General features: G+C 37.0%; 1 protein-coding gene across 2 annotated transcripts in view; it reads right to left on the minus strand.

Moving 5' to 3' along the window:
- Positions 1-1321: 1321 nt before the first annotated feature.
- The window catches only part of TRPM7 (transient receptor potential cation channel subfamily M member 7), a 170338-nt gene continuing 146241 nt past the window's right edge, over positions 1322-25418 (minus strand). Inside the window, exons 29-40 of one of the 2 annotated variants that reach the window (XM_049904946.1) lie at positions 23004-23100; positions 20474-20544; positions 18449-18483; positions 16006-16031; positions 13012-13062; positions 12867-12932; positions 11962-12245; positions 11724-11806; positions 10714-10919; positions 7278-7329; positions 7062-7168; positions 1322-2742 (exon numbers count right to left, since the gene is read on the minus strand). In XM_049904946.1, coding sequence (XP_049760903.1) covers positions 2612-2742; positions 7062-7168; positions 7278-7329; positions 10714-10919; positions 11724-11806; positions 11962-12245; positions 12867-12932; positions 13012-13062; positions 16006-16031; positions 18449-18483; positions 20474-20544; positions 23004-23100 — 1209 coding nt within the window. In that variant the 3' untranslated portion in view covers positions 1322-2611. Of the gene's footprint in view, positions 2743-4334; positions 5537-7061; positions 7169-7277; positions 7330-10713; positions 10920-11723; positions 11807-11961; positions 12246-12866; positions 12933-13011; positions 13063-16005; positions 16032-18448; positions 18484-20473; positions 20545-23003; positions 23101-25418 lie in introns of those variants that run through there. The other variant, XM_049904947.1, reaches the window with a different exon arrangement.

A 25418-nucleotide genomic window follows, 5' to 3' on the forward strand; every position in this document is an offset into this window, starting at 1 on the left:
ACAAAGACTGGCTCGAAGGGCCATAATAAGTAATTCACTGCATATTACTCATCATGTAAGTCAGGACTGACTCAAGGGCAATTGGTTTTAGTGCATGTGAAATAGAATCTCATTAGTTTTGATCCGCATTTTCATGATAGCTAATGATGTGGAGCATCTTTTCATGTTCTTTTTGGCCATTTGCTCTGGAGAAATGTTTATTCAGATTTTCTGCCCATTTTTTAGTTGTCTTTTTATTGTTGAGATATGAGTTCTTTATTTGAAATACAAATTCTCATCAAATACACGATCTGCAAAACTCCCATTTTCTTGATGGTGTACTTTGAAGCAAAATAGTTTTTAATCTCGATGATGTCCACTATGTCTATTTTTCCTTTGGTTGCTTATGCTTTTGTTATTATATCTAAGAAACCATTACCTAATCCTACCTCTATGTTTTCTTCAGTTTCATAATTTTAGCTCTTATATTTGGGTCTTCCATCTGTAAAATTTTTGTATATAGGGGTCCAACTTTTGTATGGGAGTATCCAGTCATCTCAAATGATTTATTGAAAAAGACCATTATTCCCTGGTGAATTATTTTGGCACCCTTGTTGAAAACCAACTGACCATAAATGTGAGGGTTTCTATTCCACTGATCTATATGTCTATCATTATGCCAGTACCACACTGTTTTGATTACTGTAGCTTTGTATGAGGAGGGGAACCCTGGTGGAGCAGTGGTTAAGAGTTCTGCTGATAAGCCTAAAGACTGGCCATTGAAATCCACCAGCCGCTCCTTGAAAACCCTATCGGGCAGTTCTACTGTGTCCTATAGTGTCGCTATGAGACTCGACTCTATGGCAGTGGGTTTTTTTTTTTTTTGTATGGGGAGAAGTGTTTTAATAACCTTTTTAGATAATTGTGGATATTTTTATTTGAAACACCACCAAAACAGGACAATAGTGCCTGTTTCATAATATTGTTATGATAAATGAGCTAATATTGGTAAGATACTTAAGAGTAATACCTAGAACATATGAAGCACTATGTAAATGTCAGCGATTATTCTCGTGCTGAAATAATCCACATAAAATCAAACATCAGCAGACAACCCATATTCCCCTTTTCTGACATAGCAAGAAATAGAAAGAAGAAAAAAAAGAACCCAAGATCACTTTAAAACACCGTACAATAGGATATCAAAAAGCATGTGCGCAGATGGTTCATTAAAAAAAAAAAAAAAAAGATACTCTGAAAATGTGAGGTAGCTTTCAGAATGACAAAACTCATGAAACATCTGTAAACAAGAATAAATTTATTTTAATTTCATTTAAAGATTTGATATACAAAATGTATATAGTACAATATCTTTAAGTAATACACTTTCTCTTCCCCATATAAACACTATTTAAACAGCTTATCTCTTCTTGCCCTGTCTGTATCTATGAGATACACTACTGAATACAAGTAAGCTTTACACTGCTCCCTCTCAAAAAAAAATTACAATTAGTACCTAGAAAACAAACAAAAAGAAAAAAAAAGGAAAAAGCTTAAGTCAGATGAAAAGCTTTCTGTTGTTGAATATTCAGTAATATCTGGGGCAGCTGAGTTACATTTTATTGGCATGAAGTTGCATTGCAATCTCCCGATATCACATAATGATAATACAACTCAATTTCTTAAACAAGTACCACAAAAACTACTCACATTCAGATGTTCCTACACAATTTAAAATGTATGCAAGAGATCATGTTTACATTTTGATTTGATATACTGGTCAATAACATCTTTGGAGATGTAACTTCCAGGCTGTCACTACAGACATGAATAGGAAAAAGCACTTTAACTTTTCTTACAAGGTAACTTCTTTTGAACAGTGAGTCAAATTTATCCTTTTATATATTTAGGTTATTCCAGTCTATCAGTTTTCTTCTACTTGAGTGACTTGATAAAACAATGTGAAAAAAAAAAAAAAAGTAATACTTTTGCACAATTTGGGTTCTACTTACAAAAAACTGGCTCTATCTTTAAATAAGGAGCCTAACCCTGATTCATAAAGTCTCTCTTACAAAATGGTCTTCAGCTCAGACTCCTTATATCCCTGTCAATCTAAAATTATAACAAGTCCTCCTTTCCATCTAGCTGGGAACTAGTGACATCATCACTAAGATTTCAATGAATGCACCCAGGAAGATCTTTGACTTCCACTTAACCAAAAGGTTAGATGATTTCTTCATTTCTCTAGCCAAATGGTAGTAACCCAGCTGCCAAATAAAATCTGCATTACACCTAACTTTGGTTAATGGTATTGTACCATATGAGAGGGGACTGCCCTCATCAGAACAAAATCAAATGAAATTCTTTGCTAAAAAGAGCCGTTTAAACAGTTATAAATAAATACTAATTTTCCTTCACCTTTAAAACTTATCAGCTGTCAGCTGTATCCTACAGGGAGTTTCTTGACTGACTAGCTTAATTAGATCAAAAGAATATTGGGCTATTAACTGTGCTAGAGTCAGCAAATTCAATTTGCATATTCCTTTCTATATTACCAAACAATTCCTCCTGAAGGAAAGGTGACACAGTAACATTTTTATGAGGTGTAGGCAAAACCAATGATTCAGTAATATTATAACATTAAACGAATAGAATTAGTTGATTCTGATTCTTTGGCAGAATTTCCAGTCTGAAGAGTCAAATCTGAAGGCTCATCCTGAGGAAATATAATTTTATCAGGCGTATAATCATTCCTCTTCAGATCTACATTTACCCACCCCCAACAAAAAAAGAAAGAAAAAAAGTATTTTTTAGAAGTGGAGGATTAAGAACATTTTCTAAGTTAATTTTCCTATGAACATATTAGATCTATTTTTTTAAACCAGGTTAAGTTATAAATTAGTCATAAAAATAAAATTCATTCAACAAATTATTACTATACAATGACCAAGGCAAAGTCCTTGCTTTCATAGAACTTAATGTGTAATGGGCAAAGGAAAACAAGCAAACAGAAAAATGACAGAATTTCAAGTAACATGTACTCTGATGAAGAATGTGATGAGGACTAGATGGGGGATGGTATAGGATGATACTTTTTACACAGGGCTGGAAGAAAAGCAGAGAAGGTGACATTTGAGTGGTGATCTGAATATTGAGAAGTGACCTATTAAAGCTCTAGAAGGAATGTTCTAGGCAGAGGGAAAGCCAACTACAAAGACTATGAGAAGGAAATGGAATTGGTGTGTTCTAACCATAGCAAGAAGGTGGTGTGGCTTGCATGTACTCGAAGAAGGAAAGATGGTAGAAAAGTGAGGTCAGAGCAGCAGTTAAGGGCCCAAGGGTTGGCAAACTATGGCCTGTGGGCCAGATATGGCCTGCTGCCTGTTTCTTTAAATAGTTTTACTGGAACACAGCCACATTCATTCATTTACATATTGTCTAAGGCGTTACAACAGTAGAGTTGAGTAGCTGTGACACAGACCATATGGCCCACAAAGCCTAAAGTATTTACTACCATGTATTTACAGAAAACGTTTGCCAATCCTTGATTTATGGGATATAACCTAAGGGCCCCTGGGTGGCACAAATGGCTAAGTGCTCAGCTTCTGAGAGGCCGGAGGTTCAAGTCTACCCAGAGGCACCTCAGAAGAAAGGCCTGGTGATCTACTTCCAAAAAAATCAACCACTGAAAACCCTACGGAGCACAGCTTTACTCTGACATGAGGTCGCCATGAGTCAGAATCAACTCTATGGCAACTCTTTTTTTTGTCAGCTTTTTTATGGTAAGGAGTACATATTGCAATGAAAAGTCATTACAAGATTTTAAGCAGGGGAGAAGTATAATCTGTTTTGTTTTAAAAGACTATACTGATTGCCATGGAGACACTAGTTAAAGGCAGCTTGGCAGCAGTCCAGGAAACAAGACGGCAGCAATGAAGATAAAAAGAAATGAATCTGAGGGGGATTTCAGAATTAGAGTTGACAGGATTTGATGAATCCACTAAGCAGGTAAGGGAAAAGAGGAAACGGGGCTAGCTCTTAGGTTTCTGGTAACCATAAATGAGATGGGGAAGCAGAATTTTGTGTATAGGGGTTGGAGATGGGAATCAAGAGTTCTGGAACGCACATGCTGCTATACAGATGCTTTAGGATATTCAAGTAAAATGTAGCAACTGAATGTAAGAAACAGGAGCTCAGGAAAGAAGTCTTCAGATAAATTTGGTACTATCAGTATGTAGATTGCATTTATAACTATGGGACAAAATGAATTCACATAATGACAATAGTTACAGAATTGGTGAATGCAATACAGTAATAGCAAATTTTTAACTTTAACTTCAGTCATGCATATACCCATATAATTTTATCTTCATATAAAATACTCAGAATATGAGCTGTTAGTTTTAACTTGAGGCACAGTCTAATTCAATGGTCCAAATACATATTTGCTACTGTATGAATTATCTTTTTAATACTTTTTATGCAAGAGTATGTACACATATGGCCTTCCAAACCAAAACCAAACCTGCTGTTGTCAAGTTGATTCTGATTGATAGTGATCCTACAGGGAATACAAACTAATTTGTAGCTGTATTGTACAAAAGAACAGTGGACATGCAATTGTAGTTCAAGTCCTGATTATGCTGTTAATCGTGTAACCACGGGCAAATCAGGACCTTTTGATGATACAACCCAAACCCACTGCCGTCGAGTCGATTCCGACTCATAGCAACCCTATAGGACAGAGCAGAACTGCCCCGTAGAGTTTCCAAGGAGCGCCTGGCGGATTCGAACTGCCAACCTTTTCGTTAGCAGCCATAGCACCTAACCACTATGCTACCAGGGTTTCCCTTCTGATTATAACACCTGTAAAATGTGGGACTTGGGTTGGATTGTTTCTAAGTTCCTCCCAGCTATAAAATCCTGATTATAATGATAATTTTAAAAGTACACATGCTATTAAAACTTGCATTGTATCCAAAACACCAAATAAAAATTATATTGGTTGCCTATTAAATTCACTATCATAGGTTCTAGTTCTGGCTAAAATAGACCAAGCACATCCCCCTCTCTCTCCCAGTGATTACAAGTAAAAACCTTTCACAGAATATATAAACTCCTATCTGAGACTTCTCAAAAGTATAGAGCAGACAGATTGGGGGAGGGAATAAAAACCTGAAAAATAACCTATAGGCAGTGAGTGTTCTGGTTCTTTTCCCTTCCACATCTCTAGTTTAGACTTGAAGGCAACCTGATCCCAGAAATGTACAATAAGCACAAAAAGACAAAGCTCTAAGACACGCCCTCTCTCTCAGGTTAGAGGATGTTTCTCTTTCTGCTCCTCTGACACTGACCCAAGACAAGCCCCCATCATGAAGAGGGTGGCCTGGGGAGATGGCAGCTGGATGAGCACCTAAATTATGAGGAAATCCTTCTCTTTGATTAAAAGAACTGGGAATAAGGGAGTCTGTACTCCAAAGAAGGAATTGTGGTGGCACAGTGGTTAGAGTACTTGCCTGCTAACCGAAGGGTCAGCTGTTCGAATTCACCAGCCACTCTGGAGGAGAAAGATATGTCAGTCTGCTTCCGTAAAGATTACAGTCTTGGAAACCCTATGGGGCAGGGCTCCTCTGTCCTATAAGGTTGCCCTGAGTCAGAATTGACAATGGGTTTGGCTTGGTTTTGGTAGCCCAAAGAGTAATTTTTTTCTTTTTCAAGGTGCCTGTGGGTAGATTCCAACTGCCAACCTTTCAGCTTAACTGTCAAGCACTTAACTGTTTGTGCCACCCAGGGACCATCGGATAGACACACAGATTAATGGAAAAGAACTGAGAATCCAGAAATAGATCCATACAAACATGTTAAACTGATTTTTGACAAAAGTGCAAGGCAATTCAACAAAGGGTAGTCTTTCTCAAATGGTACTAGAATGATTAGATATCCATATGCCTCTCCCCACCAAAAAATGAACCTTGAACTGTAACTCACATCATTTCAATTAAAATTTTAACAAAACTTAACTCAAATGGATTAGAGACCTAAATGTAATAAACGAAATATCCATGACTGGATTAGGCAAAGAGTTCTTAGATATGGTTCCAAAAGCACAACCCGTAAGAGATAAAATTTGTAAGGTAGACTTCAACAAAATTAAAAACTTTTGTTCTACAAACACTGTTTAGAGAGTAAAACAAATCACAGAATGGGAGAAAATATTTGCAAATTACCCATCAGACAAAGGACTTGTATCTAAAATACAAATGAACTTTCAAAACTCGATAACCTCTTCCCCGCAAAAAAAGGGCAAAAGATTTGAACCAGATACTTCATCAAGAAACATAAATAAATGGTAAATAAGTACATGAAAAGAGTCAACACCATTAGTTATTAGAGAATTGCAAATGAAAACCACAATGAAAAAAATTTCCACAGGGGATTCTGAGGAACACCAAAGGGAGAAAACTAGTGGTCTGTGCTATAAATTGCAATTTAGTAATACAAAGATGATGCTACTATCATGAGAGAATATATTTGTAGTTCCTGTTGTTGCTTCATGGGATACTCTTTTCCCAACTCTTTGCCAGGTTAACCTTAAAGTCTACTAATCTTTCAGGTTCAGGCAAATATGGCAGTTCCCCCAGGCAGTACTCCCTTACCTCGAAGTTTGAGCTAACATGCTTACATGTTCTATATAGTCTGACCTCTTCTTTCTCTGGCTTGATATTTACCATAGTCATGTAAATGCCTATAAACCTTGCCAACTAACACTCCCTGACGGGTTGGGACCATGTCTGTCTTGTTCACTATCATATTTCAAAAACCAAGCACAACTCCTGGCATCCAGCAGACACATAATACTTATTAGTGAACTTTGTTTTTATCAGTAATGAAAGAAATCGCAGATTCACTTGTATTTTCCTGTTTGTTCCATTTATAACCAAAAATGTGCATCTGTGTAGGAGCAGCTGAAGCTGGCACAATTGAAGCCATTTAGAAAACAAATTTTTGTGCCTTTGGCCTCATATTACGGTAATCAACTCTGTTAACAGTTATAACATTATTCTGATTAAGAAAACGTTTACCTGGAAGTTTAAGCTTTCTACAGCAAGAATTACAGTGATGTTTTGCTCTAAAATTTTTTATTGCATCTTCTCCTAGATTTGCTGGGCCAAAAACCATATCACAGGATCTGTGGAATTGGTAGTTAAAAAAAAAAAAAAAAGTATTATGTAAATAGAAGTGCAGAATTTAAAAATATGAAAATATGTCTTAGTGAAATTGTTATAACTCAGTATCACCTCTTTTCTTCTGCTTTTATCACAGATGGGTCAGTCAGATTTTCACCCACACCTATATATGTATATATAAAAAAGACATAATTCATATAAACATTGGTATTTGCATAATAAAAAGTCCAGAGAGATTTTACAGCATTATCAACCATCAGTGTTAAATTATTCAAAAGAGTGTACTTTTTTCTATTAATCGGGGAATGTCTATTAACATGGGAGTATAAATCATGCTATACCCTCCATACTGCAGACAATCAGGAATCACTGAGATATATGAGTAATTACCTAGAAGACATCCATGATATGTTAAAAAAGGTAATATATATATATATATATATATATATATATGTATATGTGTGTGTGTGTAAATATATCCCCATCTGGTGGGAAAACCACTACAATGAAAAAAGAAAGAAAAAAAGCCTCCATTGTATTTATTTTCACAGATCAGACAAAATCTATTTTGGCTTCACTTCTTATGCATGCCTCAAGGAAACTGACACTTATTTGAGAATATACTTTAATAAAGATTTTTTTACTTAATTGGATTGGCCTAATAAGACATATGTGTACCACTTCATCATTTACATAAAATGATGAACTACAGAAAAAAAAAATTTTTTTTTTCTCACAAAAAGACATACATTTGAAGTTGTAAATTTCTTCTGGGATACCATTTTAGCTGCATCCCTACCTGAATTTTCACACAATTCTCAATTGTAGGCAGATGGAGATAAAAATATGAACTTTATTACTGATAACACTGATACAGAAACTCATGGTGCAGTGGCTTAGTGCCCACCTGCAAACCAAAAGTTTAGGGGTTTGAACCCAGCAGCCACTCCACAGAAGAAACATGTGGCAATCGGATTCTGAAAAGACTGCAGCCTAGGAAACCCTACGGGGCAGTTCTATTCTGTCGTATACGGTCAATAAAAAACCAAAAACCAAACCCAGTGCCATCGAGTCGATTTCGACTCATAGCAACCCTGCAGGAGAGAGTAGAACTGCCCCATAGTTTCCGAGGAGCACCTGGTGGATTTGAACTGCTGACCTTCAGGCTGGCAGCCGTAGCACTTAACCACTGCGCCACCAGGGTTTCCTTAGGGTCCATATGAGTCAGAAATGACTCGATGGCACACAACAATAACAACAAATGACAAAAAGCACGGTTGTTTTTATACAGATTTTTGGTCTTGAGCTGAATCAATACCAATTATTTGATTTTCAGCAAATCTTTTATATTTGGGGTATCTGTAAAATGAGAAGACTCAGAGTAATGATCATGCCAATAAATGTTCGCAGGAGATTTTAAAATCTGATCTGTATTTCCATTTGAAAATAAGACTGCTCTTTAGGGAGAAAAATTTTGGAAGCTCAATTGTGAAAGTATTATCCAGGCAGAGCTAGAAAACGGCTCAATTTAACTTTTCCTTTGCCCCTGCTGTGAAGCTGATTAGAAACTACCCCCAACAGAGCTGCCCTCACCAAGATACAATTTCATTTTTATTCTTTCACATATATGATATTGTTGCTGTATGCCATCAAGTTGATTCTGACTCATAGCAACCCTATACGACAGAGTAGAACTGCCCCATAGGATTTCCTAGGCTGTAGGAAACCCTATGGGGTCGCTATGAGTCGGAAACGACTCGATAGCACTATTTTTTTTTTTTTTAAATCTTTATAGGAGCAGATTGCCAAGTCTTTTCTCACACGAAGCTGCTGGTGGATTAGAACTGCCAACCTTCCAGTTAGCAGCCACAGACTTAACCATTGTACCACCTGAGCTCCTTACATTCAGGTAAGCCCCTGGGTTACAAACATCTGACTTAAGGACAACTCATACTTAAGAAAGGAATGCCATCAAGCCTTTAAAAATCTGAGTTAAATGCTATCTTAGTCATCTAGTGCTGCTAAAACAGAAATACCACAAAAGTGGATGGCTTTAACAATGAGAAATTTATTTTCTCACAGTCTGGGAGGCTAGAAGTCCGAATTCAGGGTGCCAGCTCCAGGGGAAGGCTCTGGGGGAAGATCTTTGTTATCAATCTTCCCCGGTCAAAGAGCTTCTCAGTACAAGGGCCCCGGTCTAAGGAATGTGTCATTCTCCTGGTTCTTGTTTCTTGGTGGTATGAGGTTCCCAAGTCTCTCTGCTTGCTTTTCTCTTTTATATCTCAAAAGAGATAGATTTAAGACACAATCTAATTCTGTAGATTGAGTCTTGCCTCATTAACGTAACTGCCTCTAATCCTGCCTCACTAACATCATAGAGATAGTATTTATAACACTTAGAAAAATCACATTAGATGACAAAATGGTGGACGATCACACAATACTGGGAATCATGGCCTAGCCAAGCTGACACATATTTTTGAGGTCCATAATTCACGCACTACTTTGTGACACTAGTGAAAACACTGTGTGGTTTGGAAGTGTTTCTTAAGTGTTTTATATGCATATAAAAAAAATACATACTACATACTGGGACAAACATTTGACCAACTGATGCTAAATAAGAACCATATGTACCTGTTCCAACTTACCTACAATTCAACTTAAACTTAGGAAGGGATTTTGTTTATAACCCAGGGACTGTCTGTATATGATAGAGTCCGTCGATAACAATAAACTATAATCAATTTTTCTCTCCCTGTACAGATGAAACTTCACCCATCTATTTCCTCTCACCCTGAATATGGGCTGTCCTTGTTAATTGCCTTGACCAGTAAGATGTGGCAGAAGGGATCTGGGCCAGTTTTGGGCCTAGCCCTAAGAGTTTCTGTTTTTTTTTCCTGGGAGAAAGGCTGTTGCCATATAAGAAGCCCAATACCTGAGACAACCACGCTGTGAGAAAGCTCAAACTAGTTAGCCACATGGAGAGACCACCTGTAGGAATTCAGCGGATAATGAACTGAGACCTCAAAATATGACTCTGGTCAAGCTATCTCAGCTAGTTTCCAACCATCTGCCCTGGACAGCACTGTCCAAATTCCTGAACCACAGAAGATTAAGCAAATAAAATGGTGGTTGTTTTTAGGCAGTAGTTTAATTTGCAGTAATAGGTAACATAAACACCAGGAACAAGGGAGATACTTCCTTTTGTGCTAAAGGAATATTCTTTATACTTTTAAAAGACTCAAGGCTGCAAGTGTAACTGCAGGATGGGGGATTTCACATATTTCTGTTTATCAAAACACCTGCATCACCTACACAACAACTAAGGCAGTCAGATCCAGCTATTTAGGGCCCTTATGGCTGTGAATGACCTGGTTTCTTAAATAACTTTTACCCGTGTAAGCTTTTACGTAGCTCTAAGTTAGCTTTTTTTTTAAGTTTTTTTATTTTTTTTTTAAGTTAGCAGTTTTCCATCATTCAGATCATATGAATAGGTGAGAACCTATTGCACATTTTACCCGTAGCAATATTTTCATAAATTTACCTTGCAAATCAAGTACCAGTAACTCCCCTCTTGTATATTCATAAGTCCAGTGGCTAAAGGCTAACATGATCTCTTCCAGTGTATTAGTCGGGATAATCTCATCACCATTATTATTGTTGTATTTTCTAAATTCTCCAGTCATACACTCTTCCACAGCAAACCACTGTCCTGCCGAATGGCAATACAGCAGAAAAACTTCAAGGAACCTTATGAAAAATAATTATAGGTATTACTATCAGTTTTGTTAATAAAATTCTAACTGCCCTGTAAAATGGGTAAATAATTAAATACTCAGCATCAATCATGAAGATCCAAAGATACTGCTATCTCCCTGAGGGAGCAGGAGAGCAGTGGGATGCAGACCACGAAATTCTCATTAAAAAACCAGGCTTAATGGTCTGAGACTAGAACGACCCCAGAGGTCATGGCCCCCAGACCTTCTGTTAGCCCAAGACAGGAACCATTCCCAAAGCCAACTCTCCACACAGGGAATGGACTGGACAATGGGATAGAAAATGATACTGGTGAAGAATGAGATTCTCAGATCAAGTAGACACATGAGACTATGGTAGCATCTCCTGTCTAGAAGGGAGATAAGAGGGCAGAGGGGGTTGGAAGCTGGCCGAATGGACCCGAAAAGAGAGAGTGGAGGGAAGGAGTGCGCTGTCTCATTAAAAAAAAAAAAACTTTTTTAGGGGGAGAGTAATTAGGAGTATATAGCAACCCTGGGCCCGAAAAGAGAGAGTGGAGGGAAGGAGTGTGCTGTCTCATTAAGGGGAAAGCACTTAGGAGTATATAGCAACCCTGGGCCCGAAAAGAGAGAGTGGAGGGAAGGAGTGTGCTGTCTCATTAGGGGGAGAGCAATTAGGAGTATATAGCAAGGTATATATATATTTTTCTGTGAGAGACTAACTTGATTTGTAACTTTCACTTAAAGCACAATTAAAAAAAAAAAGATACTGTTATCCACAGAATAATAAAAGATTCCAGAAAAACTTAAAAAGATTTACCTTGGAGAATATGGTATGGATTTTGGTTTCATTTGGTTGAAGGCAAATGTGAGCTTTTGTGCTGCTCTCTGTTGCTGAATTTCCTACAGAATGGGTGTGGGGGGGGGGGGGGAGAAGGAACCCTGTTCAATATTTAAACAAAGATTATATTTGGTATATCATACTTCAGAAGTGAAAATATAAAGCTCAGATTATAGTCCGCTTTTTTTTGGCTGGTTATGCATTCACTGGCACTTACTCTGAGACAGAGATGTAGAACTGTATCTTCTTTATAAATACTCGACCATGTGTTAACCACCTCAGGATGAAAAGATTTGATGATATAAAGATGCCCTGATTTGAGGATATCATGTTCTGACCAGGTACACTGTACTTTGACAGCTCTTCGTAAACCTCCTCCCATCTCCTCTTTACTTAAAAATTCTATTTTGGCACAGAGGCCTAGCTGTGACCAAGAAGACATGCTGTTATTTAGTATGTTGGGAGAACTCTCCTCCAAGCGATACACAGTGACAAGCTCACCTGCAACATGAACGGACACATTTTATACTCAAATTACAACATAAAAAATGACCAAATAAAATAAAACTTAGCAGGTATCTTTAGCTAAGGGATAGAAGATGAGAAGACCAAGTTGTAGTTTTATATTAATAAGTTTAAAAGCAACAAATGATAAGAAATCAAGAAAATACTGCCACAGTATATCTCTGAATTCATGTGTATTTAGTATTGACAGGTAATAGGCATTTTCAAAATTGTGAACATTTTGGGGAAAAATTTTTAGAAATGAACCATAATTCTAAACACTTTTGAGTAAAATCTTTAGACAGGAGGTCTGCATTATCTGTTCCACAGTCCCTGTAATACCAATTTATCTAGGCTTCATTACTGGATAATGGATCAAGAGCCTTTCTAAGTCAGAATACACCACTGCTTCTGGATATCCCAGAATAGAGGAATTTAGTACTTAGGATGCTTCTTCCTTCGATTTATGTATACCTGATCCCGGCAGTAGTTAAGACTACTGAAGAATTTATATGAAACTGACACTTCTTAATGTGATCCCTCGTTCTGTCCCCATCCATATTCTATGTAACACCTAAAAATCAAGTATTAGTAAAGGTTTTTCTTTTTTTGATTTACCTCTTGGAGGCACAGGTGTGAATGGAATGCTCAGTGATAACCTCATCAAGTTATTTCTTTCCACAGCTGCATAAAAGTGAGAGAGAAATAATGAAATATCTGAAAGTTCAAAATATTACTAAATTTCGTTTTTAATATTACTGACCTGAGTAATAGTAATTTGTATCCATAACTGGCTTAAATGGAGAAGCGAGACCTAAAATGGTAAACAAATGAACATCTTCAAAGTACTAGTGAGCATCGATTTTTGTGCAAACATCATCATACAATCGTTTTACGTATCAAAATAATCCCTCACGTTACCTCTTCTCACAAAAATGAAAACCAGTAGACAACAGACTATGTCTGTTCTGTGCTGTATCACCCTCTCGCTGGGCCAGACCAGCAGTCATCCGCACACATCAGGAAGGGAAGAGGTACATGATGTCTCACACTCTCTTAACAACTGCCACAAACTGCATTCTTCTCATACAGCCCCACTCAGAGGAGAAAAAAAAAATCTCTTCTGCTTTTTGACTTTTGGGGATTGGGGCCTGTGGCCCAATTGTAACCATTTTAGCAGAGCTATAAACTATAACTTTTTTTCTTACAGGTATAGAATCCATGAGAACATGAACTTTTAGGTTGTGAAACGTATTAAAAAAAAGCCCCCCATCCCTAAATTATGTTTGAGGGCTACTTTTAACTGTAGCAAGAAGATAAAGACAGAGAATAAACTGGATCTGCTTTATATTAAGTTTTTAGAATGCAAATAAAAAGGAAATACTGTCTGGTAGGAGAAGGAACTTAGTCAACAGTTTTAATACTGTTATGATATGTGTATAAGACTACAGAAGAGGGTTACCTAATGGCTTCTGGTTCAGAAGAGGTTGCAGGTTGTCTCAAAGGAAGAGAAGGGGGAAAAGAGAGTAGTTGGAAGGTAGTGATGTGTTCCAGGCAACATTTACAAAGGCATGGAAGTGTTAAAGTACATGCTACACCTGGGAAACACAAGTAGTTTAGTGTGAATAGGACAGTGGTTTTCAACGCCAACTGTACATTAGAATCACCTGTGGAGCTTTTGACCCTGCATCTACCCAGGTATCACTCTAAAATATTCTAATTCTGTAGATATGTGTCATGAAACAAAGGCTTCTCTGTAAGTGCTCTGAATATTCAGCAAAGGCTGCAAACTAACGATCAAGAGTATAGGCATACTAGTAGGAAGTGAGGCTGCACAAGCAGGGAAGAGCGAATTGCACTGCTGGGTGGTGCAAATGGTTGATGTGCTTGGCTGCTACCCAAAAGGGTGGCGGTTCGAGTCCATCCAGGGATGCCTTGAAAAAAAGGCCTGGTGATCTACTTCTGAAAAATCAGCCACTGAAAAACCTGTGGAGTGACAAGAACCATTCCCAAAGCCAACTGTCTTCAGACAAGGATTAGACTGGACTGTAGGACAGAAAATGATACCGGTTAGGAGTGAGCTTCTTGGATCAAGTAGACACATAAGCCTGTGTGGGCAGCTCCTGTCTGGAGGGGAGATGAGAAGGCAGAAGGGGACAGAAGCTGGCTGAACGGACACAGAAATAGAGGGTAGAGAGAAGGAGTGTGCTGTCTCATTAGGCGAAGAGCAAGTAGGAATATATAGCAAGGTGTATATAAATTTTTGTATTAGGCTAACTTGACTTGTAAACTTTCACTTAATGCACAATAAAAATTAAAAGAAAGAAAAGTCAGAAAGACTGCTAACCAAAAAGAGAAAACCTACGGAGCACAGTACTACCCTGACACGCATGGGGTTGCCATGAGTAGCAGTCCATTCGATGGCAACTGGTTGGTTGGTAATGTGTCATGCTAAGAAAGGACACTGGATTTTACCCAATGACAATGAGAAAAATGTAAAGAAGCAGAGTGGCATGGTCATAACTGTTAGACGAATCATTTTGGTGGACGAATAAAGACAGACTGGAAGCGAAACTAGAGGAAGTGAATCCAAACTGGCACCACTACTTTGAAAACCTCTTTGACAGTAATTACTAAGAGTAAACATATACATACTCACTGAGTCAGCAATTCCACTCTTAGGTATATACCCAACAGAAAATATGTATGTTTACCAAACAACATGCACAAGAATGTTTATAACAGCCACATGCTGGAAGCTACTGAAATAGCTATCCAATAACCAAAAAAACAAAACAAAACAAACCCATGGCTGTCGAGTCGATTCCGACTCATAGTGACCCTATACAACAGAGTAGAACTGCCCCATAGGAGTTTCGAGGAGTGGCTGATGGATTCGAACTGCCAATCTTCTGGTTAGCTGCTGAGCTCTTAACCATTGCACCACCAGAGCTCCTTATCCAATAACAGAACAGATAAATTCAATATATTCACACAAGGAAATATTGTGTAGTAGTGAAAACGCACAAACAACCACTATACACAGGAATACTGATACATTTCATGAACATACGTTAAGAGGAAGAAGCCAGATACAAAGGAGTACATACTGTATAATTCCATTTATATAAGGTACTAAAACAGGCAAAACCAATCTATGGTGTTACTTAGGGGCAGAAGTTGTAACAAGAAGGGGGCAGAAAGGAATTGGGATATTGGTAATATTCTATTTTATGATCTGGGTGCTGAGGTTACATGGGTATGCCAACTTTGGAGAATTCGCTAAGATATAGGCTTATGAATTTTTCTGTATGCACATTACTTAAGCTTTTTTAAAGAAAAAGTTTAAAAACTGATTATGGTCTGAACTGAAAGCAGGAGTGGATATAGTGAAGGATGGATTCTAGAGATACTTAAGAGGTAAATGTAACAGAACGCTGTGAGTGAAAGAGCAAGGTGGTCAAGGCTAACTCTCAGGTTTCACCTAGCTGAAGAACACCATTCACTAAAAAGGGGTTATAAGAAGCAGGCTGGGTATCGGGGATGAAAATAAAGAGATTATCATTCACACAGTGTGCTCATGTGTTCATGAAAACATCTATATTAAAGAGAAACTGTCAAAGGGAAGAACTTTCAACTACTTTGGCCCTTTTTAAAGATTAATTCTAAAATTCCTTACCTAGAATAATATGTATTTGCTAGTAAAGAACATACATTATTCTCAATTTTTCACATGACATCTACCACATGGACTCACCATTTAATGTTCCTTCTTCAGATGGCCTAGAGAAACACCCAAAAAATGTAATGTAAATTGTATCACAATTTTAGTTAAGTTTCTATTATTAAAGTTTTAGATTTTATGTATTATCATAATGTAACATTATTAAAGGAATTCTGAGATTCAGATTCACTTTTGTTTGAATGTTTGTCATTTCCAAACTTATGCCAGCCTCATATCCACGCATAAAATACCCACATATGTGCATCTATTTTATCAATAACTTACATCTCCAAGATAAGCCTACATAAATAATATTAGTAGTTTGGTACCAAATTAAGTCTCAATACTAATAGAGTAAAATATTCCATGACATCTTTATTTGTGACTTTGCAGGATTCTAAAAATACTTTAATAGAATTGACGGACAAATAAGTGAGAAAAGAGTAAACAGATGTTATTCTGCAAGTCAATTTCCAATGCAGAAAAAAATTTTTTTTCCAATATTGAATATACTTATTAATAACAACATATATCAACACCAAGTAGAGGCTTTTTTAATTCCATGGATTCCAGGGTAAATTAGAGACACAGGTGTAGTAGAAGGAGAATGGAGTGGAATCAAGAAAAATGGGTTAGAGGATTAGTATTTCCATTATATAGATACGTGGCCTTGCTCAAGACTCAGCCTTTCCGCATCTAAGATCCACAAAGGACCTGTGGAGCAGAGGACCTTTGAAGTCTCCTTGCTTCTCTTATATTCTATCTGCATCTGACTTTTCCCGATGACTTTCACTTTAATAGTAGAAATATTTTCTTACAGTAAAATATTTTGACCCTAGCATAATCTTTGGGAGACCAAAGAATTGATGCATTTGAATTATAGTGTTGTCAAAAAATATTGATTATAGTATGGACTGGTAACCCTGGTGGTGTAGTGGTTAAGCGCTATGGCTGCTAACCAATGGGCTGGCAGTTCGAATCCACCAGGTGCTCCTTGGAAACTCTATGGGGCAGTTCTACTCTGTCCTATAGGGTCGCTAGGAGTCAGAATCGACTCGATGTCACTGGGTTTGGTTTTGGTTTTATAATATGGACTGCCAGAAGAATGAACAATTCTGTCTTGGAAGAAGTACAACCAGAATGCTCCTTAGAAGAGACAATGGCGAGACTTTGTTTCCCATACTTTGGACATACTAGTAGGAGGGAACAGTCCCTGGAGAAGGACATCAAGCTTGGTAAAGCTGAGGGTCAGCAAAAAGAGGAAGACCTTCAATGAGATGGATTGGGCTCAAACATAGCAACACTTGTGAGAATGCCACAGGGACAGGGCAGTGTTTCGTTCTGTTGTATGTGGGGTCACTCTGAGTCAGACCAACTCAACAGCACCTAACAACAATGTAACAGCATAATCCCTTTGCCTGCTGACTAATAAACCACCTTTTTCCTCCACACCCGAAGTATGCTGACCAGCTCCACATTTCTGGGTACTTGTATGGGTCAGGATTCTGCAGGTAAGTGGTCCCTTGTTAGAAGCCTCAATTACCATCAACTTCAAGTACCTGTGGCTTTGATTATAAAGACCCTAAGGAGGTCTGACATTAGTTAAGTCTTCCAAATGCCACTCAGGGCCAGGATACCCAAACAATAGGAACAACTGGTTATCTCATGTGGCACCTGTCTTGAGTTATTTTCTTCTCTATATATTCACATCCATTTCTGATGCATACATGGGGAAAAAACACTGTGGACTGTATAAGAATTCTCCTCAAATTGGCTTCCTTTTTCAAGAGTAACTCTACCATGCTTCCAGCATCAAATAGGTGTCAGAGCAATACTTTGTTTTTTAAACGTCCTTTAGAATTCTGAAAGACTAATTTCCAGGCTGGAAACAGAGAAGTTACCTTTTATTCTTCTTTACCTTTATGAGAGTCTGTTACTAAACGTTTTTATTTTCCAGTGATGGTTATCTGTCAGATTGCCTTTTATTTCCACTGTGGTCCTGGATTACCACATCAGTATTCCAGTGGATCTCCCTATATGTTTTCTAGTGTACATGGACTACCACTGCTCTAATCATCGAAGAACTTTCCAAAAGCAGGTGCAAAGTTTGTTGATTAGAATGATGACTAGAGAAGTTACCGAATGCGAAGCTGAAGTCTCAGACTACATCTTTGAACAAATTTACTCAAGAGCAAGTTGGAAACAAGAATACAAAATCCTAACTTTATCATTACATGAAAGATGTCAGTAGAGTTCTAATTATAGTATGGCTATAATTACAGTATAACTATATAAAACAAAAAATTTAAATTTGTACACTAAATCATAATAAATGTAAAGACAAGAGAAGCCAGAATAAATAAATATTACCATTATATAAAAGGAGCATTAAAGAGATAACGCAAAGAGCACAAAAAAGGACAACATTCAATAACTATGGTAGTTTTCAGGCTAAGGATGAAAAAAGCTTACTTACATTTGTCTGTTCGATGGTATATCTTGTAACCAATCCTTTAACAAAAACAAACACAAAAAACAGAGAAAAAATTTCTAGATGAAGCATAACTGTTTAACTCAGTTTTGTTTCCTGAAGTATACTTTAGGAATAAAGGGCTGAAAAGTAAATAGGAAATCTTTGTTTCACACAACTGAACTAATAAAATAAATGAACTTAACTACCGTAAGGTTATTCCACAAGGTGAAATAAAGGAATTTCCTGGGTGTTACTTCCTACAACATAATCATAGTCTTTCTAGTCCTTTGTCAGAAGTTTAAAATTTTTGTTTCTAATGACAATTTTATTCTTTTAAAATAAACTTTTCTATGATTTTAAAAATAATATGGGTCCCTTGCCAAAAGATAAATGCATCTAAGTATAAAGATGAAAATTAAAATCATGCAAATTGTGAACACTCAAAGATAGTCATTAATAATATTTAGGCACATTTCACAGCAGCTACGTTGATATATACATATGCTTTTCACCTGCCTGCCCTCTTACAATGGTATTTCTATGTGTGCATTTATTTTTGCTTCCCTTGTTTGGGATGAGCCCAGAATTTAAACCTTTACATATTTCATCAATTTGGAAAATTCTAAGTCGTTCACAGTCTCTTCAAATTCTATCTACTCTATCAAGGCCAACGAAATGTATTTTTCCATGTCTCTTTTCCTATAACATATTCTCCATCTACTTAATACTTCTGTGTTGCATTCTGGTCCAGCTTACTAATTCTATCTTTAGCTGTGCTTAATCTGTTATTTTGGTGGTGCCATGGTTAAGAGGTTGGCTGCTAACCAAAAGGTCGGTGGCTCGAATCCACCAGCAGCTCCTCAGAAACCCTATGGTGCAATTCTACTCTGTCCTATAGGGTTGCTATGAGTCAAAATTGACTGGACGGTGACGGACTTAAATCTGTTATTTAACCCACATAGAGTTTCTATTTCTAGATTTCTTGTTTCAAATTTGCCAGGTTTTTTGAACAGTATAGTTTCCTTTTGTCATGTTGCTAACACTTTCTCTTATGTCTTTGATCAGTTAAACATATTTCATAATGTATAACTAATAATTCTACCATCCTATGTTATTAAAAAAAAAAAAATTTTTTTTTTTTTTTTTTAATACTGTTTCTGTGAGTTGACACCCTTGAGTTTTGTAATCTGGCATCATGTGGTCATCTTCAACAGGGGTTTATCTGTAGCAAAATTATACAGCTTAAGTTCAAGGCAGGTCCCTACAAAAAGGACTTGTTTTCACTAGTTCTTTTTCATCATTGAAATAAGTTTATAACATAATTAAAAAAAAACACAATCTATATCCTTATGGCAGAATGGATACATTTTCAATATAAATTAGTATTTTCTTGATGAATCAGGATCATAATTAAGAGCAGTGATCTCTACAATTAACTGTAAGGGAGTAATTTTTCTGTCTTCTCCCCAGCTATTTGTCTTGGTTGCCAGTGTCTGCTTTTAAAGGGTGTTTGTAAAATCAAAAATTAACAGTTGGCTGAGAATGAATTCACATAATCTGTTTTAACTCAGACAAAAATTCCTGCCTTTCTTATGTATAAAATTTTCTTTAAAAATTCCTGACTAGTCACTACAGGAAGAAATTCTTTTCTATAACTGCTACCATACTGTAATGTTAATTTTCTAAAGGTACAATTTTTGAAAGCTTGACGTAATCTCAAATATCACTATTTTTTGCTCTTCTCTAAATAAAATTTATTTTATGAATCTGATTTTGTTGTCGTTAGCTGCTGTTGAGTCAATGCCAACTCATGGTGACCCCACGTGTGCAGAGGAGAACTGCTCCACAGGGTTTTCAATGCTGTGGCTTCAGAAGCAGATTACCAGGCCTGTCTTCTGAGGCATCTATGCGTGGGTTTGAACCACCAACTTTTTGGCTAGTAGCTGAGTGATTAACCATTTACACCACCCAGGGACACCTTCAAATTTTATTATAAAATATGCATTTGTTTAATTGAAATGTACAAACCGGCAGTAAGGCTGCTTTGGAATCTACTTCATGAGTTTCTTCTGTAGATAGCCTTCTACTGCTACTTCCCACTAAAGAAAAAAAAAAGTAGAAGTAAATTTTTCTGAATACCAAACAGCCAAACACAAAATGTTTCTAGACACAGTAAATCTTCATAACTTACTTTCTCCCAAACACTGCTGAACACAAGAGTTAGGTGATGCCCACACAGCCTCCTGGCAGTACCTCAAAATTGTTCAATTTATTTTTGTGAAAAGGTAGTAAGAAACAAAAGAATATGAAGTGAAAAGACAAATCCAGTTTCCAAATCACCCTTACAGGGGGCAGTCAAGTAGTTTCTTGTGTATCCTTCTAGAGATATTGCGTGTGTGTGTGTGTGTGTGTGTGTGTATCCTGCCTTCTCATCCCCTCCTTTTTAAAAACATAAATGGTAGTATACTATATATATTTTGGGATTTTTTTTTTTAATTTTAAGCTTGGAGGTCTTGCCATATTCGTTAGTACACATCCAAAACAAACCTTTTGCCACTGAGTCGATTCCAACTCATGGTGACCCCATGTGTTCCATAACTGTACTACTGGTTGTAATCTTTACAGAAGCAGATCACCAGGCCTTTCTTCCATGGTGCCACTGGGTGGGTTCAAACCGCTGACCATTAGGTTAGCAGTCAAACACAAACTGTCTATATCATCCAGGGGTCCAGTACACACAGGACTTCCTTATTCTTTTCTGATGCTACACTGAATTTCACGTTACAGATATACAGTAATTCATTTAACCAAACTCCTACTGATGAACATTTCGTTTGTTTCCATCTCTTGCTATGATAAACAATGTTGCAATAAGTAACTGTATACACACATCATTTTACACTAATGAAAAAAAGAATACTCCATCTTTTTCTCCCCAGGACTTAAGACGCCACTTTCATAATATTTTCTTTATAAAAAATGAACTTTATAACAAGTCTATCTATTAAAAAAAATCAGTATGTTAAATTATAAATTAATTTAGAACTTATAACTCTATGATACAATAAAGGAAAACCTCAGGATATATGGTGAAAGGAATTCCTAGAACAAAAGCTGTATTCCTGGTGTGGAGGGCAAAAAAGACCAGTCTGAGGTATATCAGAAGGCTCTGGACAAAACTTCTAGATGATGAAACATTAGGTATTTGAATATATTAAAGAACACTGGTAAATGAGCAAAGAATCTAGAGTGCTGATCTAACCAAAATTAAGAATAACTATATTGTTGGGAAGGAGTAAAAAGGAGTGTCTGTGTTTTCTGGGAATGCAGAGTGGGAAAAGAGCTCTATCTTTGCCTTCTGTATTGGGAAGTCAGTAGATACTGCCCTAAACTGAAATATGAAGATATAACAAGATAAGCATGCTACTTCAGGAATAACATTCATGTTATCTGAAAATAACAATAGCTTTATGTTTTCCTTCCTAATCCTTCTACCATTTCCTTTTCTTGCCTTATTCCTCTCATTAGAATGTTAAATACAAATGGTAACAGTCAGAGTTCTTATCTTATTTCCCACCTTGGGCTTTCAATATTTCACCACAAAGTGTGATGTTTCCGAAAATTTTCTGTAGGTATCAAAAGCAGATTAAGGACACTGCACTCTATTCCTACGTTGCTAAGACTTTTAATCATGAATACATGCTGAATTTTACCAAATATTTTTCCTGCAGCTATTGAGATGATCATATGATTTTTTTCCTTTAATCTGTTACTACCATCAATCACAGTAATTGCTTTTTGAACGTTAAACCAACTTGCATTCCTGGAATAAACTCAACTTGGTCAAGGCCAATACCAACAGAATGAAAGGGGAAATAATAGTCAGATGGACAGAGTAATGCTGTTTTTATTTTAAAACACTTATAATTATTCAACTTTTTAATTGTGTGCATATATAACTTTGACTCATAAAAAAGCTTAATAAGAAGAAAACATCCCCAAGACATAAAGTTAAGTGAAAAATTAAAGGTGTAGAACAACCTGTAATAGTATGCTACCTTTTGTGTAAAAGACAAGAGGTAAAAAAAGACTATAAAGCCATATAAGATTATACATGCATAATGAAACTCTCGAAGGGTGAACAAAAATAATAGGGATTACATATGGGGTTTGCATGAGAAGGAGACTTCAAAATGTGTGCGTGTAGTTTTATTTAGAACTAAAAAAATGTATTAGCTATTTTTTAAAAGGTAAACTTTAAAAACATGTTGAACAAATGGCTATACCAATTAAAACACAATAGGTTCATTTGTAAAAGCTAAAATCAACAGATTTGTAAAAGCAAGTCTTTATATTTTATTTTTATGAACTAAACAACTTGCAAAAATATCAGAATGTTAGGATTAAGTGATTTATTCCAGGCTACAGTAGCAATAATGGACCAGAATCTTCCTCTTATAACTTCTGGGCCGTTGATCAGGTGTTTAACATACATAAACATATTTAAAGCTTAAATGAGTTCATTTGCTAACATAATTCATATAGTCAAAATACTCACCTTGTCCTGAATGAAGAGGAAGAGAGGTTTTCTGACACTCAATGAATCCAGCATGAGAACTCATATGTTTCAAAGTGTTTTCAGAAGGAATATCACTCTGTATTGTATACATACATAATAAAAAAACAATTGAGCTGAGTGTCAAATCACTGTAATAAGCACTATATTAGTCTCTTAATCTAGTTAGATCAATATGCTTTATTCTACCTGGACACCAAATAACCATACAGATATGATTATTTTCTTCAATGGCAATCTCAAAAATTGCATCAAAACACTCTACTTGCTTATTGTCCATAAATCCATCTGAATGAATCCTTTTTCATTACAAAAGTCATACAAGTTCCTAACAATTTTGGGAAAATACAGGAACATGTCTGTCAGTTTGTCGTATTGTGGGGACTTGCGTGTTGCTGTGATGCTGGAAGCTATGCCACCAGTATTCAGATACCAGCAGGGTCACCAATGGAGGACAGGTTTCAGCTGAACTTCCAGACTAAGACAGACTAGGAAGAAGGACCCAGTGGTCCACTTCTGAAAAGCATTACCCAATGCAAACCTTATGAATAGCAGCAGAACATTGTCTGATACAGTGCTGGACGACGAGCCCCCCCCCCCAGGAGGGAAGGCACTCAAAAGATGACTGGGGAAGAGCTGCCTCCTCAAAGTAGAATCAACCTTAATGACGTGGATGGAGTAAAGCTTTCGGGAACTTCATTTGCTGATGTGGTACGACTCAAAATGAGAAGAAACAGCTGCAAACATCCATTAATAATAGGAACCTGGAATGTACGAAGTATGAATCTAGGAAAATTGGAAATCGTCAAAAATGAAATGGAACACATAAACATCGATATCCTAGGCATTAGTGAGCTGAAATGGACTCGTATTGGCCATTTTGAATTGGACAATCATACAGTCTACTATGCTGGGAATGACAACTTGAAGAGGAATGGTGTTGCATTCATCGTCAAAAAGAACATTTCAAGATCTATCCTGAAGTACAACACTGTCAGTGATAGGATAATATCCATACACCCACAAGGAAGACCAGTTAATATGACTATTATTCAAGTTTATGCACCAACCACTAGGGCCAAAGATGAAGAAATAGAAGATTTTTATCAGCTGCTGCAGTCTGAAATTGATCGAACATGCAATCAAGACACATTGATAATTACTGGCAATTGGAATGTGAAAGTTGGAAACAAAGAAGAATCAGTAGTTGGAAAATATGGCCTTGGTGATAGAAACAATGCCAGAAATTGAATGACAGATTTTTGCAAAACCAACGACTTCTTCATTGCAAATACCTTCTTTCACCAACATGAACGGTGACTATACACATGGACCTCGCCAGATGGAAAAGCTCAATATCATCAGTCAGAACAAGGCCAGGGACCGGCTGTGGAACACACCATCAACTGCTCATATGCAAGTTCAAGCTGAAACTGAAGAAAATCAGAGCAAGTCCATAAGAGCCAAAATAGGACCTTGAGTATACCCCGCCTGAATTTAGAGACCATCTTAAGAGTAGATTTGACACATTGAACACTAATTACTGAAGACCAGACAAGGTGTGGAATGACATCAAGGACATCATCCATGAAGAAAGCAAGAGGGCACTGAAAAGACAGGAAAGAAAGAAAGACCAAGATGGATGTCAGAGGAGACTCTGAAGTCTGCTCTTGAGCGTTGAGGGGCTAAAGCAAAAGGAAGAAATGATGAAGTTAAAGAGCTGAACAGAAGATTTCAAAGAGCCTCTTGAAAAGACAAAGTAAAGTATTATAATGACACGTGCAAAGAGCTGGAGATGGAAAACCGAAAGGGAAGAACACGCTCGGCCTTTCTCAAGCTGAAAGAACTGAAGAAAAAATTCAAGCCTCGAGTTGCAACAGTGAAGGATTCCATGGGGCAAATATTAGACGACGCAGGAAGCATCAAAAGAAGATGGAAGGAACACACAGAGTCATGATACCAAAAAGAATTAGTTGATATTCAACCATTTCAAGAGGTGGCATGTGATCAGGAACCGATGGTACTTAAGGGAGAAGTCCAAGCTGCTCTGAAGACATTGGCGAAAAACAAGGCTCCAGGAATTGATGAAGTATCAATTGAGACGTTTCAACAAACAGATGCAGTGCTGGAGGTGCTCACTCGTCTATGCCAAGAAATATGGAATACAGCTTCCTGGCCAACTGACTGGAAGAGATCCATATTTATACCATTCCCAAGAAAGGTGATCCAACTGAATGTGGAAATTATAGAACAGTATCATTAACATCACATGCAAGCAAAATTTTGCTGAAGATCATTCAAAAACTGCTGCAGCAGTATATCAACAGGGAACTGACAGAAATTCAGGCTGGTTTGTGAAGAGAACGTGGAACCAGGGATATCATTACTGAAGTCAGA

This window comes from Elephas maximus, chromosome 12, assembly GCF_024166365.1.
Source record: "Elephas maximus indicus isolate mEleMax1 chromosome 12, mEleMax1 primary haplotype, whole genome shotgun sequence".
NCBI classification, from domain to species: Eukaryota; Metazoa; Chordata; class Mammalia; order Proboscidea; family Elephantidae; genus Elephas; species Elephas maximus.